Source organism: Helicoverpa zea, chromosome 12, assembly GCF_022581195.2.
Source record: "Helicoverpa zea isolate HzStark_Cry1AcR chromosome 12, ilHelZeax1.1, whole genome shotgun sequence".
Classification (NCBI taxonomy): domain Eukaryota; kingdom Metazoa; phylum Arthropoda; class Insecta; order Lepidoptera; family Noctuidae; genus Helicoverpa; species Helicoverpa zea.
This window is the reverse complement of record NC_061463.1, coordinates 11879400-11900022: the sequence shown is the minus strand read 5'-3', so window position 1 is coordinate 11900022 and position 20623 is coordinate 11879400. Positions and strand designations below refer to the sequence as shown.

Genomic DNA, 20623 nt, shown 5'->3' with positions numbered 1-20623 from the left:
GAAGAAGTATTAAATAATATTACTTCGACTTGACTCTGACATTGTAAAGATCCCTGCGACCACGCCAATGCATAGGCGATGCTTTTGATTCAGGAAGTTGATAAGCTTAGGGAAGGGCCACGGAATATATTTAAAAAGAAACAGGTCCCTACTTACCGAGTGGACCAAATAAGGAGGTAGCTAATACATAAATATAGAGAGGGTTAAATATGTATTAAATTGTTTATTTTAGTTATCGGGGTTCTTGTAGACATTAGCAGGCATTCAGGAAATGCAATAGCATTGAGAAAGACTGCCCGAATTTGGATTTTCTGTTATTTTTGGTAGTGAATTGTAAATCCTTTCTCATGTGAATCACATTGTTTAGAAAGAGACCTCATTTACCAAACAAAACATAAATAAAAAACCTGTCATCCCAATCAAAACGGCACCAACATTGACCAGAAATGACCCGCCATCCAGCAAACTCGCAATCTCCGCCATTTTTTCTTGCATCCTTATCATTTACACACAGATAGTGACATAAATAAACCTGCCACCCGTAAGCTGATTAATTACGAAGATTTACACCGACAATGGCAGAGGGTGGACTGATCAATCATGCTGGCTATCAGACCGTTGACCGACGACCTAGGGGACGATTGAGAATAAACATGTAGCTTGCAACCGGGTGGCAGTTTGTAGATGAATTGTATTGCATTTTGTGTTAGGGTCGTTTACTTGTTTCCAATATTCTGTCTATCTGTTGATTTGGTTACTAGAGAGAGAGAGTCAAATTCGTGTTTCTAGTAAGCAAAATAAGAGATAGATAGACTAAATATTGGGATCGGCCGTTAAGGATAGAGTAGGAAAGCGTTTTTAAATGTTGCAGGAACGATAGTTACAATACTTCCTACACAATTAATAGTCGAATTGAAGGGTAGTAGGTAGTAGAATTTCGATTGATCATTAGTCTTTATTAGATTTAGGACGCTAAAGATTCCTAATTTTGTCTCATTCCACGTAAGAGACTTATATAAAAAATGGCTCCTATTTTGGATTTTAGAACTTTAAGTAGGAAGGTATTTTGGTTTTCTGGCGACATAATGGAATACCCATTATTAAATCTAAATTGACGTCATTCCTGAAAACTGCAAGTCATCTGGTCAATATGGTTTTGATTCCGATAAGATAAACATGGAGCTGTCAATTATATGACTGAATCCAGCTTTGGAAACTTAGATGGCTTTCTATCTACGTACATCTGTGGGTTTGCCTCTTAGGTTACGTACAGATTAGGTAATACTAATACCTTTTTTTTGTTCGAAATCATAAAATGACACCTTTTTTTTGTTTAACGACGTCAAAAATCATCGAATGCGGCGAGGGAGTGTCAGACTCTTACTGACTAAAAACCGTCGTGTTCCGTCGTTCAATATCTACAATGCACGTAAGATAACTCGTGTCAGAAATATGTGTATGTGCACCCGTAACTTAGAACGCCTAGTCTGCACTTAGCTTTGCTTTAACGCCTAGTTATAGCTAACTAACGAACGGTAACGATCATGAGTAAAGTTCTGATGAATTCGCCGTCAGCGTGCGCACGCGATCTTCATCTCGAACTAATCAGCTTTGGTCATTAACGGACGCTCCTATCATGCACCAGTTCTCTTATGATGGGTATGGCATAGATTTCAAGTTCAGATATACGGATATGGTGGAATTACGGGATATTTTTATTTGTTGGGCAGGAACGCAAACTCAAAATATTTATGGTGTAACAGATGTTGATAATAATGCTAAAGTACAGGTTAACGGCATTTTTCAGGCGTTGCAAGTGTGTTGGCTTTTATAATTTATTTCTATTTATTATGTTCTTCACATATACTTTGCATTTATTCAGGAAAAAAGGAAATATGTGAGCTATCTTTGTAAAAAACTGAATGTTCCAAATTTTATCTTGACTGGCGCCGGGCACTTAAAATGCAGCTGATATCGTTGTTTCACGAATCAACTGCTATCTCGATCACTAAAGGACACTGAAAGTTATAATTTTGTAACATATACCTCCCCACTCAGAGACATTTAATGATTACTTAAGTCACTCCTTAGTGACGGAATGTCATACAAATCCTTCACTAGGGAATGGCTTAAGTAACCATTAAATGTCTCTGAGTGGGGACGTTAGTTTCAGAATTTCATGAACAAAAGAACAAATCGATTTTCCTTGTACTCCTGTTTGTGTTTTCATTGATTTTCAATGTGATTCAAATCAAATATGAGAACTTGTCTCTGAACGTTAACTTAAAAATTATGTAATTTGGGTATACCTACCTATACGCCGTTTTAGTTCCTTACAGGTAGTTTTACGATTTAAGACTATTAGAATTTTTTTAAAGACACCTTGACATATTACAACTTCTGAACATATGAAAACCACCTACACTGATAATGCACCTAATGGAAACGTGCAATACACACACAAAAACGACCCAACCAAATACACTGCATCAACGAAATATTTGGTCACAATACAGCTGGCCTGTTGACAGCTCAATAAGTGGTCCGTTGACCGATTGGTCACAAGTCTGACGCGGCTATCAAAACAAACACATTACCTCGGCAGGATAATCCATAATGCTTTGCATCGATACATCGGGGATTTTGTAAATCAACGGTTTTTAGCGCCATGACATCTGCCGTGGTTTTTGTATTTATGGATTATACTGTGAATTTGTTTGATAATTTGTAATCTTTATCTAATTTTAGCCTTTGAAAATAGTGCTACGTTTCCTCTTGTTGTCAAGATCTCTTCTCACTCGATCGATCACTATGCTGCAAATTAAGAAGTTGATTATAACGCAGAAAAAAATATGCAAAATCCAAATTCATAAATATACATATTCTGAATTATATTGAATAGGTACGAACCAACCAATTTGTCGTAGGAAGTTATCTTAGAAAAAGATTAGTCAGTTGATTGTGTAGGTAATTTATTAAGTCCGATGACTTAATGTTATAAATTACCTGGGCAGGTATACCTACCTACAGCCTATGATTAGTAATATTTATGTCATCAACATCTCAGCTTATATTTGTTATTATAATGCCGTGATTGCCTGTTTAATATTTGGAAAAACTCAGAGGAAGTAGAGTGGAATAATTTTATAAAAAATGTTTCAAAAGTTAAATTCATATTCATAGAAAAATAAGATCTTCGTCAATATAGAAAGCCTTTCGTTCAAGAAGTAAGTATTTAAATGGGAACTGCCATACATATGCAATGGCCGTAAATTATAAATAAAACATGCGTGCCCTAAAATCCTCACGCCATTTAATTTGCGAAAGTAATAAATACCGTAGCAAGCCACTATGAAAGAGAAACTAATTTATGACTTGTAACAATAACTAGTAATTAAACGTATAATAATAGCTATAAAAAAATATATTCTGATGAAGAATTTGCAATAAGCGCATTAGGGTTATTGAACTTAAGAAAATCGTAATGCTACCTTTCTTGTACGTGTTAATTGGTATAATCTGAATAAAAATGCTAATATACTATCTATTACTAGCAATTATTTTGTCAGTTAACGTGACTTAGCTTATACTGGTAAAAAAAAGATAGGGTCTCGAAAGCTGAACAGTATAGAACTAAAACATATTGATATCTGAGTATATGTAGGAGACAGAATACTACCCTGTGGCAGTTTAATAGAGAAACAAATCTACATATAAGATATTTCCGCTAAGCTTAAACATTAAAAGTACCTAACTAAATAAGATACCTGCTACAAACCAATCAATATAAAACCAGGTACGGTTCAATTTTGAATATCACAAACGAAATAATGTCAACAGTATTGAAGGCTGTATCAAAATCTAGGAAAAATACGCATATCAGGCATCAGAATGAAACTAAGTATAAGTATATAGTGAGAGAAGAACTAAAATAAATACTTAAAATAAGAGGATCAATATTTAAGTTGATAGTGTATATGAATCAAAATATATAACACATATACCTGGTGTTATTTTAGATAAGTAGATGTATATGTTTTTTGGCCTTGATTGAAATATTGATGACCGATGATGATTCAATCATAAATGTTATTGCATTTAAAAATATCCTATTGGTAAGTACACACTAATGGCGATTGCGGCGGTAGATAATATAATTTATATTATTATATTTATACGTTCATAAATAAACAAAAAATATTTACTTATTTTTATTCAGACTTAATTTATTTATCAGGTCATAACCTAAACTTTCAAACAATAGACAAAAAATAATTTAAAGTTAATAAAGAACATAAATCAAAACAGGCTAAAGCACCTACCAACCTAACATACTTCTTGACTGTAATAATAGAATCACTACTTTTATTTAGATCGCGAAGTAAAGACTCCAGTAGAAATCAAAAATAGATTGGCGCTAAAAAGGGTTTCCACAGTGTTATGTCTCGCCTAGCAGCTCGTTAACGTGTAAACAGTCCCTCATAAACATACACAGACTCAGAAAATAATCGTGAATCGATTCAATTCGGATAAGTGGGGCCGCTCGATATTGCGTTTAGCCGTAATGCCAATCAATCGAAACGTTTTGTTTATTCTGACTGTGGGTACATCTCTAGTTATATCAATAGGTAAAAATATACTGAAAATGTTGGTCGGTTGCTAAGCTATGCTTTTGCCAATTTTATGATGATCCAGTTATTCAGGCTAATTGAAAAATATTTGCTAAAATGTTTCTAAATTGCCCAGATAAATAATAGCCGCATTGAAGAATTAACTAGCTAGTCTTTTGACAGAACACTTTACGTGTGAAGAGATTTAAGTGGTAGGAGTTGAATGAATAGGTAATGAGTGAGAGCCAACAATTTGTTGCAAGATATAAAAATCCCAAAAATTACACCAGTCTTCTTTGGCTTTGTATTGTTGTCTGCCAATGTTAGAAAGCTGTTTTCAATACACACTCCAGAGATATTCACAAAACAACTTATGTATCTGCAACAGAAATAAAATAAAGCTGTACTTACATTAGCAAAATCTTACTCCATCTCCCATAGGTACTCAAGGATATTTCACAAAATCTTTTCTCCACGTTATCGATCTAACAATTGTTGATATGAAACATCACATGCTAACAGATTGGTACTTCCTCTTTTGTCTGGCGAGATCAAAGTTTGCACGGTATGACCTTAGCCTAACTCTTTAAAAATATCTAACTCAACAGCTGCTTTCATTGGTCGATTTTTCTTTGTCCTTGGGATCTTGATGTAAGGTTTGTTTTCGACCTATCTTATATTCTTCTGGAAAAGCTGAACATATAGAATTTATAAATGCCCCTGAATTAACCTTAACTAAATCTACCCGAAGGCCAAAAGTATCTTAACATCCGTCAAATCCTTGTTCTTAAGTCCTATCAGCCATCTTTAGTAAGCAGCTTCTTTCTATTTACATTTTATTATTTACTCATAGTCTTTAACCAAAACGCAAAATCTGTAAAAATAAAATAACAAAACTGAGCTGTATTAGCATTTGTTTTCACCAATCAGCTGTATTCCGGGACCGCCTACGTGACTGGGAGAGCCGATCTCCGTAACTCGACGCGTATATTTTGCTAAGAATCCCATACATTCCGTGTACCTATGTAACATATATGCTAATTCTGCGTTTTTTCTATGCATTTGGTGCACAATTGATGTGTACAGTGATTGATTTAACAATCAACAACGCGGTCTAACGTGATTTTGCACGGTACAGTGTGGTGCAAGAAAATTAACGCAGCTAAAAATTTGTTTCGCTTGGTAACAATCTATTTCTTTGATGTTTCCCAATTTTTTAGATTGCTCGACTTGTTCTTTTTAAACCTTTTTATTAGTCGTACTTTTTCTGTTCACTGATTTCTGTTTGTTATTGTTCTAGGTAACCTAGTAACGACAGTGGCACTACTAATGCACCCGAAGCTCCGCGGCCACGTGACGACGATGTTCGTCCTGTCGCTGTGCGTGTCAGACCTGCTGTTCTGCTCCATCAACCTGCCTCTGACTGCCAACCGCTACATCAAGCAGCACTGGGGCCTAGGCCCCAGTCTCTGTCAGATGTTCGCCTTCGTCTTCTACGGGAACGAAGCCGTCTCCCTACTTTCTATGGTCGCTATTACCATCAATAGGTAAGTTGAAAAAATGTTGTTTACTGTTTTACGATCGTTTTTGTTTTTGATATTAGGTAAGCAAGAATTTCCCGCCTACGGTGTTGTTTTGGAATAACCCTCCGGTTTTTGTTGAACAACAAAAAACAATTCCCGAAATTACTTTAAATGCGGTTTTCTAGAACAGTAAGATGGATACTACGTTCTTACGAAACGTAAGAAAAATACTATTAATGGGTTTTCCAAGCAATTTTATTATTTTGTAACAATTACGGAAAACATTGAAATCTGGTACTCTACCGCAGGAGCATGTTTACGTGAACCGGAATTGAAAAGTTTGCTTACATCAATATTTAGATACCACCTACGTATATCGAGATGGAAAACAAACCTTTACTAATAAAAAATAAACCTTTGATTCTTACTGTGAAGTAGCGTACCTACCTACCACAATGTTTACCAGTACGCCTTAGCACAGTATAGATTCGATATGCCACGTGTTTGGGCTGTATTCTGAAGAAAAAGTTTCTAATTGTAATGGAAAAATACCAAAACCTAACTCCATATAGTTCCACTAGAGAATGTACTTTAGTATCCCGCCACTGATATATCCCGAATACATTCTACGTGGGTATCGTAAAAAATACATTTAGTGGTGGCGTGAAACAGATTATAAATGTCGACGGCTTATTTATCACGCCATCCCACCACTCAGCCGTACAGTTGTAAAACAAACCTCTTTACTGATGCCGGAGAAAAAATACTCCTCATTCAAGACGCTATTTATAGGAACCGGTGATAGCTAGCGATATTGACCTACTGCAGAATTCACGGAACCTATAAAATTGCTCCCAAATTATGCTCTTATTTTTTATTTTTCTATTCCATGATATCCGTCAAAAATACATAAGTGGTTTTTATTTTTTTACTATTCATCAATTTTATGTTTAACATCAGATTTTAGATTTAACTGTTTGCTAACCACACGGACGAACTCTCAGGGAAAATGATGACGTGGGCGCTGCCTGTTGCCGCTATCAAACAAATATAAACTAGGTACAAAGCTCGCGGTGAACTCAAAACGTCACTTTCGTTTCGATAAACTTGTTTATGCAATTACTTCCCAAGAAATTGAATCAATAAGACAATTTTATTCGACACACAATATCCCATTGTGGTGATTTTGAAAGCAATATATTCGGTTCGTCGACCCGCCCTCAGATTAAAGCATTACCATAATACTGGTGCATTAATATTAATGCGTGGTAACCAATTTAAAGTGTCCTCGAGTGTACGTGTGCGATGCTTATGCGCCGCGTTCACCTCCGCTGCACCCATTGGATACATTATTTTTATTCATTTTTATATTCTGTCGAATTGAAACATTTAATTTTACCTTTGAAGGGAGTTACAACTATTATAGGGTCGGTATTTTTTTTAATAAAATCTCAACATCAAAAGTCGGTAAACAATAATCATACATCTTTGAATTGTAATAATTTTGAAAAAAAAGCTACATATTATCTGAAGCAAAAGTTCAACATAACTAAGAATATTGATACAATAGCTCGTCTTGCTTCTTGTTGGACATCTTATTTATCAGAATAATATTTGCATCATTAAACAAAGCTGTCAGTTGCTTGATAACATGAGGAACTGACAGACAGCCAGCCAAGAATATCTACAGTTTAATATTATAATGACCTATCAATAAATAGGTCATTTTTAATGCAAGCAAGTGTAATTGTTGAAGTTATGTTTCACTTATATTTATCAGCTTTTAGCCGACTTTCAAAAAATAAGGAGTTCTTCAATTAGTGGTATTTATTTTTGATAATATTTGCGGTTTTGCCTCGTCATGTAAAAACAGAATTAGTTTACTAGTCTTTTATCCTCTAACGATTTAATTCTAAATCCCGGACTGTCATAGATTTTCCAGAGTTAAAGTTTTTCCAAACACAGAAACAACAAAGAAAGATTTGGTAATCAAAGATTATTTAAAAAGTAATTACATAGATCAATTACAATCCAGCAAGCTCTTTAATTTTTGAAAAATAATAGGGTGCTTTTACTGTTTAAATAGGGAGGCGTTAATGCTAATTGAAAGAGCAATTATTATTTCTGTTTATGAGAGTTCTCCCAATTGTAACACTGGTTTAATTATGTTGACCAAATCTGTTTCCCTATATTTATTTAGGGACTGTTTGGTTTTCTATTGACCCTTGACTAATTCCAAGATACTAATTGAAATCCGCATTGAAGATAAATTTTAAACTTTATTTTGAAAAAGTAAATATTAAATGTTAAGGTATATTTTCTTAATTATTGTACTTTGGACGTTTATCTTAGACACCATTGTCTGACTAAAAGGCAAAGGGGCGCATCTCTAGAAACCAGTCTGAAATCGCCAATCCGCCTTGTACGAGCGTACACATAGGGGTACACACAAACACTTCTTTTTAGCTAATATCATTAGTGGAGTCTGATCCTAAAAATAATTCCCATGCGGTTTTCCTGTGGCATCTGCAATATAAATATTTGCACGTGCAAATATCAATATCAGTGCATAATATAATATAGTAATAGGTACCTAGCTACATATATCTCGTATATTTATGACATCACTGAGCTACGGTAAATCGCGTCACAATATTTTAAAACAACCTGAGTATGCAAACAAATTAAATATTTTTTTTTACGTAATATTATTTGTATAACCTACGCTTAGGTATGTAGGTACTCAGTTCATGTACTCAGTTCTTTACCCATAGGTAGCTTAAAATAATTTTCTTGAAAAACAAACTGATCAAAATAATCCATTAGCAACATCCGCTGTTTCTTCCGCCTTATTTACGAGCAAGTAATAAACAGCCAATCAAATCTATTATTTCTATCATATTTGTAGATCAGCCATCAGCCGATATCCTTCCTTCTTTCATTTGTTGATTTTCCTATAACATCTTATTACACATTATGTACTGAAAATAAATATAGTCAAAGGCATAGTTTTCCCTAAGCACACAGATGAATAATAAAGTTTGTTTGATTTATTTTATTCAAAACTCGAAACAGATTTCTTTCAGTTTTCTTCTACAATAGATTTATTGTACTGTTGAACTGATATGAAAAAATCTTGCATTGTAGGGAAGCTAGACTATTTTCAGGTGGCACAGGCTTTTTTTATTCGGGTACGACAAGTAATTTGGGGTCACGGGACGTGGATAAAACCGGGAAAGTAATACCGTAAAAAATAAATCCGCAAATTCTTCACTGACTTCTATTGCCAATAACTTCAACAACGTTTTGGTATTGGTATGACGACTAAGCAGTAATTATAACATGTACAGAAGCTATTTATCTGTGAATACCAGCCATTGATGCGTTGAAATTAAAATAGTTTTCTTCAGAAAGTGATAGAAAACAAGACAAACTTATAATTATGTCGGCCGTGCGTGGGTATTTGGTAAAACTCTGTCATTATTGGCTGATCCATCATTCATGGGAATAAGTGATAAGATTATAACGAACTGCATGTTTGGTGATTACTTTGTAATTAACTAGAATTACTAACGCTTCAGCAAGTGACTAGAATTTCATGGTAAACTCGGTACAAAATCTAGACACACGGCAGTGTGTCCGCCAAGTTCGAGCAAAAAAAGCGACACACCGGCCGTGGGTTATATTACACGAACCATTTCGGGCCAAATTCGACCCCCCTGTAACTCAAAATCTATTTTATTTACGCATATCAAATTTCTAGTATCTATTGAGACCCCCTCACTTATCTAAAATACAAAATTTCATTAATATACCTATTGTAGGTCTTGAGATATTGACGTCAGAAAATCGCTATTTTTACTATACACTTACTGACTGACTGATTCACTGACTCACTCATCAAAAACCTAGACCACTTCCAATGGTCGTATTGACTTGAAATTTGGCATGGAGGTAGGTCTTTATGTCAAGGTAAAGGGAAAAATCTGAAAATGGCCAAGTGTGAGTCGGTTTCAAAATAATGAAGGTGTTTTATACCCGGTGTAAATTTATACCCCTAAGGAACTAAAACGAACTAAATTTATCTATATTTATATAATATATCTTCGAATGGTCGTACCGATCTGAAATTCGTTACAAAGGTTTGTATTTAGTCAAAGTAAAGTAAAAATCTGAAAACGGCCAAGTGTGAATCACTTTCGAAAATAACGAATGTGTAACTTTGATCCACGAACATAATATATGATAACATGTCATGTCAGTCAGTTGGTAAATCTAGTCCATTTAGTTAATCTAGTTCATTTCTTTGTAAGAAACATAGTGCATATTAAAAAATCTGAAAGATAGTATAAATGAGACATTTCTTTAACTAACTTCATCATAAGAAAAAAATAAAATAAACAACCTTACAAAAATAAATGAAATCCCACCCAAAACAAAAATGTGAAAGACTGCCAAGTTCGATAATATGGGAATGCTTCGCCTATAAAAGAAGTGAGATCTGAATAAGTACCAAGTTCCATACACATACCTCAGTTAAAAATAGTTACTTTTTAATGATGTTACTTGGCAAGTTTTAATAGAAAATTAAATACTTGATTCATGCGTTTAGTAGGTTTATAACAAGGTGTGTGAAAACTTGCCAAGTAACATCGTTAAAAAGTAACTATTTTTAACTGAGGTATGTGTATGGAACTTGGTACTTATTCAGATCTCACTTCTTTTATAGGCGAAGCATTCCCATATTATCGAACTTGGCAGTCTTTCACATTTTTGTTTTGGGTGGGTCTAGACTTTTCCTGTACCTATAAAATAATAATAAAATAAGAATCATCCCCTGGGAAAATACATATCCTTTTCTACCTACAAAAAATAAAAAAATGTCCTATTCTTCCCGTAGTTGTAGAAATAGTTTGTTAACAGCCGCTCAATATAAATAAAGGATTTCAAGTTTAACAAGAAAATTGTATGAAACCAATGTTACTGAAAAATCGGTCACGCACTCAAAGAAACGCTTTCAACCAGACTCAAATTATTCAACAGCAGCTTACATTGGAACTTAATTTATAAGTACACTAATGGCCGATAAATGTGAAAATATTTAATTCAAAATAATAAACATTTTTGTTTATATGCTTACGAGCCTTTCTCGAAAACACGTTGCTTTATTTTTAGCTTTCAGGATTCGCCTTAATTGCGTATTAAGAGGTGCCCTTCTCTTAAGATGTAAATATAGATTTACTTTGCAAATTATTTCAGTGCGTACTTATTTAGTAAAATTTTAGTAAATTATTCATCAATATTGTTGAAAGTTCTTGTCGGTAAACTTACACTCATTGGCTCTTACAATATCAAGTTATACCTAAGTTAAACTTGTTTTATCAAGTTAAATCAAGTTTTTTGAAGGGAAACCCAAAGAATTAGCGACTAAAATATTAAAATGACTTCTAATAGTAAGTAAATGTACGAACTAGAACACTTGACAAAGTCGCAATCGGAATGTATCTCAAACATTAACAAGAGATCTCGTAAAACTCGAATAAAATTGAGTTAAATGAGTTATCGTTGACTTGGTTTGATTGCGCTTACGCACGAAGGATTTCCAAGATGTTGCGGCAATAAAATTGTTCACACGAGGTTCGCTAGCATATTGATGAAATTAACCTGCTTAGAAGGTAAGCATGGAAAGCCTTGGAAAAACAAAGCTTTTTCAAGTTGTTCCAGTGTTGATAATTGCAGAAATAGTGCAACTCTAGAAGCATGTTATCATTTTGTTTACTTATTGAAACTTAATTAAATGTTACACAGGCTGTTTTAATGCCATATGGCATATGCACTCTCTCAGGTCAATCTTAAGGTGTTGCAGAGATATGTTAAGTAAAACAACTGAAGAAAGATGAAAACTGAATCTTAAATAGTATGGTGTATGTATCGTAGTTGTATGTAAAGCGAAAATAATTATCCCTTTGTCAATTACATTATATTAATAGATACAGCAAGTTAATTTATTTATTTATGAAAGGTAGCTTCACAGCTTCAATTTCTGGTAATCTTGCTGAAAACCATAGTCAATGCTTCGATCTCACTCTCCTTTCATGAGTCACATTGCACGACGCTGCATCTACAAGCCACATTTTACCCGATACCAGTGTACCGTGCACTGTACAGTTTCAATACTCACGTACTTAGTGTTCTGGCACTAAATCGATCTTATGATTATCGCAATATCCTGTACAGTGCAGAATAACATCATAACACGTATTAGCCAATCGACGTAGGTGGTGTAAATCAAATCATTTGCGTGGTTCACCTGTTTCAAGAGGCTGGAATTATAAATAGGTATATCTGCGTGTCTGTTGCTGGTAATGGCGTTTTGGGGGTGTGGTCTTTTAGTTACACTTCAATTTTCAATAAATATGACAGTCATCAGCTAAGATGTCTATTGCAAAAGGCATGTTGCTAAAATTAGATTTCATCAACACTCTTTCAATAAAAGTCAAAAGATTTCAACAAAATTTAAGTGTTCAAGAGAAGAATACAATATTTTTTCTACAACTAGGTTAAGGACTTGTACCATTTAAGTTCTCAAAAAAAAAAAAATGTTGGTTAAAATGTGCTTGCTTCATATAATGCATAAGATGAAGCAATATTTTTTAAACCAAAAACAGCGCAGGCGCATACGCGATGATTACCTACCAAATGACTCTGGACAAGGTACCATCCTACACGCTACGTGCTTCAGCTGACCTACATTATATTCGAAATATTTGCGCACACGCATTTTAAGTTCCATTTATGAAATAACCACATGCAAGATGAAATAAAATGCCCAAACCTTAGGTTGTGGTGCACGGTGTGAGCAATAGCGATTTGTCCTCTTTGCTCAAAAGTCATGCTTGTTTGGTGGTTCATGCTAATAAGGTGGATCATCATCGTCTTGCCCTTATCCTGAGATAGATCAAACACGTCATTTTAAGTCATTGCTTTTAGGGTCACTTGTAAATATGACGAATTATAGCAATGATGTACCTTTTTGTACCTGAAAAGTAAATAAACGTTTCATGCTCCCTCTCTGCCTTCGTTCTTTTAAAGGACTATTTCAATGATCACTCTAATTAAATTATCCCCACAGTTGTGCATAAGTGTTGATTTATCAATCTTCCGTATATTGTGACCCTCCTGTAGACATATCCAAATCCATATCCGAAAATACAAAAATACATAAAACCTTAAAGCAATATTTGCCGTCACGGATCGCTTGCATCTGGCGTCACCGATTTAATCCATCGCAGTTCCATCTGTGTTCGCATCTGTCCCGCCCAGTGGGCGAAGGGCCCGAGCCAAACAAAAATAAGCCCATTGACGATGGGTCAGTAGCCGGGGCACAAAGAGCCCACTGTGCACAATGAGGGCCTGTGCCTCTAGTTTTTTGTTCTGTTTGCCTTCAGTTAAAGGCTTTGTAAGTACTGCACTCTAATTTGTTGATGTGATTGTTGGGAAAGCAGCTCATTAAGATCGTGATTTAGATGCCGTTTCTGTTGCTGTTAAAGGGATTTTTTATCATAATGGGACACGTTATTGTGAACTATAGTAAGGCTTTTGTTTTGGAATACATATAAATAACCAATCATAATTCCTGCTTTGATAAAGTTCACCCTCGCTTTATTGAATTACAACAACAAACAATTGCAAACAATACTACAATCGATCAGTGCAGAGCACCAAGGCTGCTGTCATAACTTCAAAAGGATCACATTAGACTAAAACGGCTCTCAAGGCAGCCTAGCGTAATCACAGTCGCATAATACCAGTAATTGATTCCCAATGCAAATCCATCGCAACTGCCACGGAGGCAGACACAATCAAAGGCACCGACAGACACGTCCTTCACCATTTAACTAATTATATCAATCCTTACAGTGATCCAACAAGTTAAGCCACAAATTGTTATCTAATCCGAGGTCCTTGGTAAACATACTCACTTTCCCACGCCAGATAAGGGAGTGTTGTGAAGTGGTGATTATATTATGAAAGCGAAAAGTAAATGTTATCAACTTAAGTGGAGACACTTTGTTGTTTTATCGCGTCAAATAAAACTGCTGGTTAAAAGCTTGTGGTAATTTTAATTGAGAGATGTTTGGTCTTTAATTAGATGGAGGATGAACCAGCTACGTCCACTTACGTCTCATGCCTGTGTAACCATTTTTCATAATAACCCTAGACGCAACACATATCCTATTCATCTTCCAGCTTCCGCTCACAGTTTTAGGGATAAAAGTGGTCTATAACCTTCCTCGATATCTAAAAAGTTATTTTTCAAATCGTTTCAAAGGTTTTTAAGATTATCGCGAGCAAACAAACTCTTCAGACTTTAGTTTGGTGACAGTTTTAAGAAGGTGCGTAATTAGATGAGAACTTATTTCATGTAACACGTGTTGTCTTTGGGTACAAAAGTTCAATGGCAGAGAATGTCTTAAGGTATTATCCCTTCTAAGCCTGTACATAAGTTTATTATCATAAATCAGCTTATAAGTACTTTCTCGTTGACGTTCCTTCACAAGGGTGGCCCTATTGTAGGTGAAAATGTAAACAAATTTTAAGTGTGTTTATCGATCCATACAAATTCACTAGAAATTCTAAATACCAATGATGTTATTTCCTCAATATTTTTATCTTAACTTCACTAAAATAGGAACGCTCCAAATATTTTAAAATCCACGTATAGATAGGTTCTTTTACTTCCTCTAGTAAATTGTTTACCTTTTTACGTCTAAAAATAGTTGAACCGTGTATGTAAATATAACCTAGATTTATACGATACCGCATACTTGAGTACTTTGCTATAGAATGGTGCGTTTGATGCTGATTTCTGCGTATTGTTTCAGATACACTCTGATCGCGTACTACGACATGTACTCGCAAATATACACCACTACGAAGATCTGGGTGCAACTGCTGCTTATATGGCTGGTCTCATTCGGACTGATGGTAAGTTCATACAAAGTTAAGTGCCTAATTGTGCTCAGTGTGTCTATGTTTTATTGCATATTCTTATGCAACGATGTCTTTGAAAATGGACAGAAATAACTAAACTCAAATACACCTCATCACGGCCACTCACATACGCGAGTGTTGTGTACCTACACATAATCATCAAATGCATATGTAGATAATGACTATGAGCATTTCCTCAAAATTGCAAGCATTTTCACTCTCATTACGTTCAAACATAAAATACACAAGAATATTGTAACAAATGGTTCCTATCAATCATTGGACGGCGTTTAAACAAAATTTCTAGGTATTTTTATAACAAAAACAATCGCATCACATTGGAATCAAAACACAAATCAGTCTATCAGTCGACGCCAGCTTTCATCAAGTTCTTGCTTGAGATTTGTTAAATTGAACATTTTGCCAAAGTGAACCGAATCATTATGGAAAGAAATGGGAACTTGGAAAATGAAAAGTATCGAAACTAGGCTCAGTTACATAAAAATAATCGTACTTTAGCGAGTTTTACGCTATTTAAATCGAAAGCACTTGTTTTTTCTCTTATGTTATTTGTATAAGAACCCGGTAAATACACTTTATACATTACATCTAAAGAACATAAAAAAAATATTATTCAAAAGTCATAGGTAAACGTTAAACAATAACAAAATCAAATAAATGTACGATCCAAACCATCTGTTTAAAGTCAGTCATAAATAATAAAGGGACCCGGAACAAAAAACACAATTTATTACAGCCTACAATAACAATATTAAATTATTACTGGAATCAAAAAGATAATACTTTTATCCGTTACTTGGAACACACACAACGCTGCCATTGGTTCATTGCAACGATGTTGCCAGCCCAAATAAATAAACTTTTATGGTAATAAAGGAAGCTAGAATTAGTTCATTGCACTTCCACGCGTTGATTGTCCTGAATTAGCTAACATCCTCCGCTAGCACAGCGTACTCATTAATTACTATGATGTAACCATGATGATGGAATGTGCTGTCGACGAAAATGTAAAAAAGAGTTACAGAATTTCCGAAGAATCCCGGATTTAAACGACAAAAAATTAAATGACATATCCTTCTAAAATATGTATTTGTTTTGGTCCAAAAAGTATATTTTCTTTCAATAGTATTTTTTCTTTCGACACCTTTGTTTGGCTCTCACATAAAACATATAATACAAATTACCTAAATATTTAATAAAAATCACAACGAAAATCAGACACGTCTTGGCTAGTCTAGGTACTTACATGTCTAACTCGCTTATTTCTGTAACTCGCACCACAGCACTAAAGTTCCTTTAGTGTCTACTAAACCTATTTCCCTCCCACAACTCACACAGTCATCTCAATTACTGCCTATAGTAGAAAATAAAATAGTCGTGAAACAGCAATTTAGTCCAACAGTGGGAATCGCGTTAATGACTCGAAACTGTTGCATTTTAATACCACTTGACATTAACACCCTTTTGAATAATTCAGCTTTATGAGAACCCGCATTCAATAAAATGTTGACGGTGCTGATTATTTTGTTCCGTCATGGCATATTAGTTTTTTGTTTGATAGGGCTTATCATCATTTCATCAATAAAAAAATTTAAGGATACAGAGAACTTCTGAAATAAACCTTCAACGAAATAAAGCGTTTTCATCATAACTATGTTTTAAAGTAGTGCTTATTGCAATAACAGGCTTCACATTATGTAAACGTTAGTCAAAGTAACGTTAACATAGCTGTAACTGCTATTTCCATTTTTTTTTTCTTTTTAGGGTTCCGTACCTCGAAAGGAAAAAACGGAACCCTTATAGGATCACTTTGTTGTCCGTCTGTCTGTCTGTCTGTCTGTCTGTCAAGACCCTTTATCTTAAGAACGCGTGGACGTATCAAGTTGAAATTCACATGAAATACTCGGGTCTATTGTCCCTCTAGGCTGTGAAAATATCAAGCTTCTAAGCCAAGCCAATCAAAAGATACAACCGATTATGTCGATATTTTCAACAAATTCTCGACACTCGCAAAGGAATCAAAACCTACAGGGTACTTCCCGTAAACTCAGAATCTTGAAATTTGGCATGAAGCATTGTTATATAATGCAAATATAGGAAAAATTGCGAAAATCTCATTTTTTTTGTTATATAATATAATAAAAATATTTTAATAAAATGAAACTTACTACCTTATTTCTCACGAACGAATAAAGGTACCAAATTGAAATTTGTACCAAATACCTAGGTCTATTGTCCCTTTAAGCAATGAAAAAATCAAACTTCTAAGTTAACGCGATCAAAAGATACAGCAGTTTTACCGACACCTTAGACGAATTTCCGTCACACGCTAGGGAATCAAAACCTACAAGGTACTTCCCGTGAACTCAGAATCTTAAAATTCGGCACGAAGCAACGTTATATAGTACAGATAAAGGAAAAATTGCGAAAGTGATAAATTTGAAGTTACATAAAATATTAAAATATTATTTTTGCTGTTACAGCCTTTTTTTTTTTTATCGTCCCACTGCTGGGCACAGGCCTCCTCTCACATGGAGAAGGATTGAGCATTAATCACCACGCTTGCTCAATGCAGGTTGGTGATTTCAGACTTTATAGTCCAGGTTTCCTCAAGATGTTTTCCTTCACCTTTTTATCAGTCATTGGTGTCTAAGTATACTTAGAAAGTACATACAAACTTAGAAAAGTTGCATTGGTACTTGCCTGACCCTGGAATCGAACCCACACCCTCATACTCGAAAGGTTGGTTCTTTACCCACTAGGCCACCACGACTTTTTTAGGCCACCACGACTTTTTTAGTTTTGCTTACATGACATAAAATATTTTTTTAATAATTATAAACTTACTACCTACCCTTTTTCACATGAACGCGTAGAGATATTAAAGTTTTGAATAAAAAGTGAAATTCATATCAAACACTTCTTAAATATAATGGCCTCTAAACTGTGAAAAATTTTAAATCATTCAAAGGTCATTGGGCACCTTAGTATGAAAACCATACCCACGGCGGATACGAACGAAATATAGCACAGTATAATGATAAAGGCTCTGATTTACTATGGCATTAGTCGCATCAATGTGAACCATGGGAATCTAGAGAAAATCAGGTGTAAACATCAAATATTTTCCTCATTTCAATGGGGAATTTAAACGACCAAGTTTGACGGATTTGAGAAATCATTTCTTTGTAGTGAAAGAGTATACTCGCCGTTTATTTCCATTGTCATCAGGTCAGGATCTGATGATGGAAATCCTCAGAAATCGAGGGCAACTATCAGAAATTGTAGGCATGCATAGGATTAAAACTTGATTCTCAGATGTATGTCTGGTGATACTATCAAACAGTGAAGGTTTAGAGCTTATCTGATGATGGAGACGTGAGAAAGTCGAGAGAACTCGGTATGTTTTAGTTACGTCGTGTTTGGGCTTATATTATTCGTATTGACGAGAACTTTTCACAAAAGTTAAAAATTAAAACTTTTTACAAAAAAAAAAAAACAACTTCTAAAACAACAAGAAAACTGATTATATGCATCGGTCTAGATCTCGGTGGTTAAATAAATATAGATGCATCCTCTAGACACCGACTTCTAGACCGATGCACCTAACATCTTTTTAATTTCTTTCTTGCTTTTGTTTTCTTGTTGCTTTTTTATATGTTTGAAGTTGGATTTGTTTGTAAAATGCTACAAAATAAAATAATGCCGACTTTATAAAACAAAGAAAGGGACAGAATTACACTTTTGTCAAGGCTCTAGAAACGTAAAGCCAGCGGCCCCGAATCCTACTCTCTAGAAGTCGTTGTTACAATTCAACAGCTACAAGTCGTCAGGCGGTTTCGAAAAAAACCTGAAACTGGGGCTCTTTAGGTGATTAATCCCTCAAAAATAAAAGATCCCATTCCTGCAATGGCTGCTTTAACCCAAGTTAGTAGTGAATTCTCATCACCTAAAATAAAATAAGCTCCAACACAAGGTTACGTTATAAATTGTAAAGGAGTTCCCATAACTATATCTGATCTTAGCTGTCGATCCCACAATGGCAGTCAAACCTATCTTTGTGGAAAGTCTTCGCCAATACGAATAAAATAAGCCCAAACACGTGGTAGTTGCAACATACCGTTCGGGAGTTCCCTTGACTCTCTGTAGTCTCCATAATCAAATCAGCTCCAAACCTTCACTGTTTACTAGTACCCTCAAAAATACACTCACATGTCTGGTTATGACTCGATGCGTGCCTACAATATTTAAGAGTTGCCCTCGATTTCTCAGGGTTTCCAGATCCTCATCAGATCCTGGTCATCCGGATTGGCACCTTCCTTCTTTATGAAATGTTTTTAACAATAAAAACTAGCATTGTAACCTGTACAATCCTCTGAAACTGCTTGTCTTTTATATTTTTCAAACGATCCTGGACATTCGTCTCCATAGAATTTTAATAAAATATTTATATTCAAAGAAACGTCATACCATTCTCCACGATTTAAAACTACTTTGATTCATGTCCGCCACTTTTTACAAAGCGGGTCAGATATGCCCCATGACCTTTAAGACATAATTAGTTATTTTCAATCAGATTTCTGAATGATGACTATAAAATGTTGTATATAAATAACTTCAATAAAATAACTTTTACAAGGTACTGGCCTACTATTTTAGTTATATTATAAAATAAAAAATATTAACTATTTTGACTCTCACGAAATTACCATAACTATGATTGTTCTAAACTGAACGGTTGGCGCGAAACTCACTTTTTATCTATACAGCATTTGTACGGAACCCTCGGTGCGCGAGTCCGACTCGCACTTGGCCGGTTTATTTTTTTCTATCTATACTTAGGAGTTTATTTCATCAATCTTTTTTTTATTGAAATTTAAATAATTACATAGGTGTGTATCTTAAGTCTAAACTCGCCAAACTTTTACGTTTGATGGCGAGATCGTGTAAGATCTGCAGCTTCCATTTTTGGTATTCGTAGTTTCGACAAGTTAAGCCCTTAGTAGGCGAATCTAGGTTCTTTGACAAGTTCAAAGCTCTGTTTTAACTACACAAATATTTTTTCCCCCAGGTACCACCCCTCCTCGGCGTATGGGGCCAGCTAGGCCTAGACGCCAGCACGTTTTCCTGCACCATCCTACCCAAGGACGGCAAGTCGCCCAAGAAGTATCTATTCGTGTTCGGCTTCGCTCTGCCGTGCGTGGTCATCATCGTGTCTTACTCCTGCATCTACTGGAGAGTGCGCCAGAGTAAGAGGAAGCTGGAGGGCCGCAGGTGTGTATGTGGGTGAGGATCACATGTCACTAGCGTGGCTAATGTGGTGGTGGGCTGGGTGTGTTGAGTTTTAAGTGGTGGTGGGATGTTATATTCCCGGGATTTTATGTCCCGTTGTTAAAAATTCATGTAGCATCCGTGAATATTCGAATGAAGCTAAAGGTTCCATACTAATTTTGAGCAGTGAAATGCGTGTGAACG

The 20623-nt window shown here is 35.1% G+C and overlaps 1 protein-coding gene across 2 annotated transcripts in view; it reads left to right on the top strand.

The window, feature by feature from the left end:
- Nucleotides 1-20623, top strand: part of LOC124635242 (protein trapped in endoderm-1) — a 44114-nt gene that overhangs the window by 21452 nt on the left and 2039 nt on the right. Inside the window, exons 3-5 of one of the 2 annotated variants that reach the window (XM_047171098.1) lie at nucleotides 5911-6157; nucleotides 15019-15121; nucleotides 20220-20422. In XM_047171098.1, the coding sequence (XP_047027054.1) occupies nucleotides 5911-6157; nucleotides 15019-15121; nucleotides 20220-20422 (553 nt within the window). Of the gene's footprint in view, nucleotides 1-5910; nucleotides 6158-15018; nucleotides 15122-20219; nucleotides 20435-20623 lie in introns of both variants that reach the window. The other variant, XM_047171097.1, reaches the window with a different exon arrangement.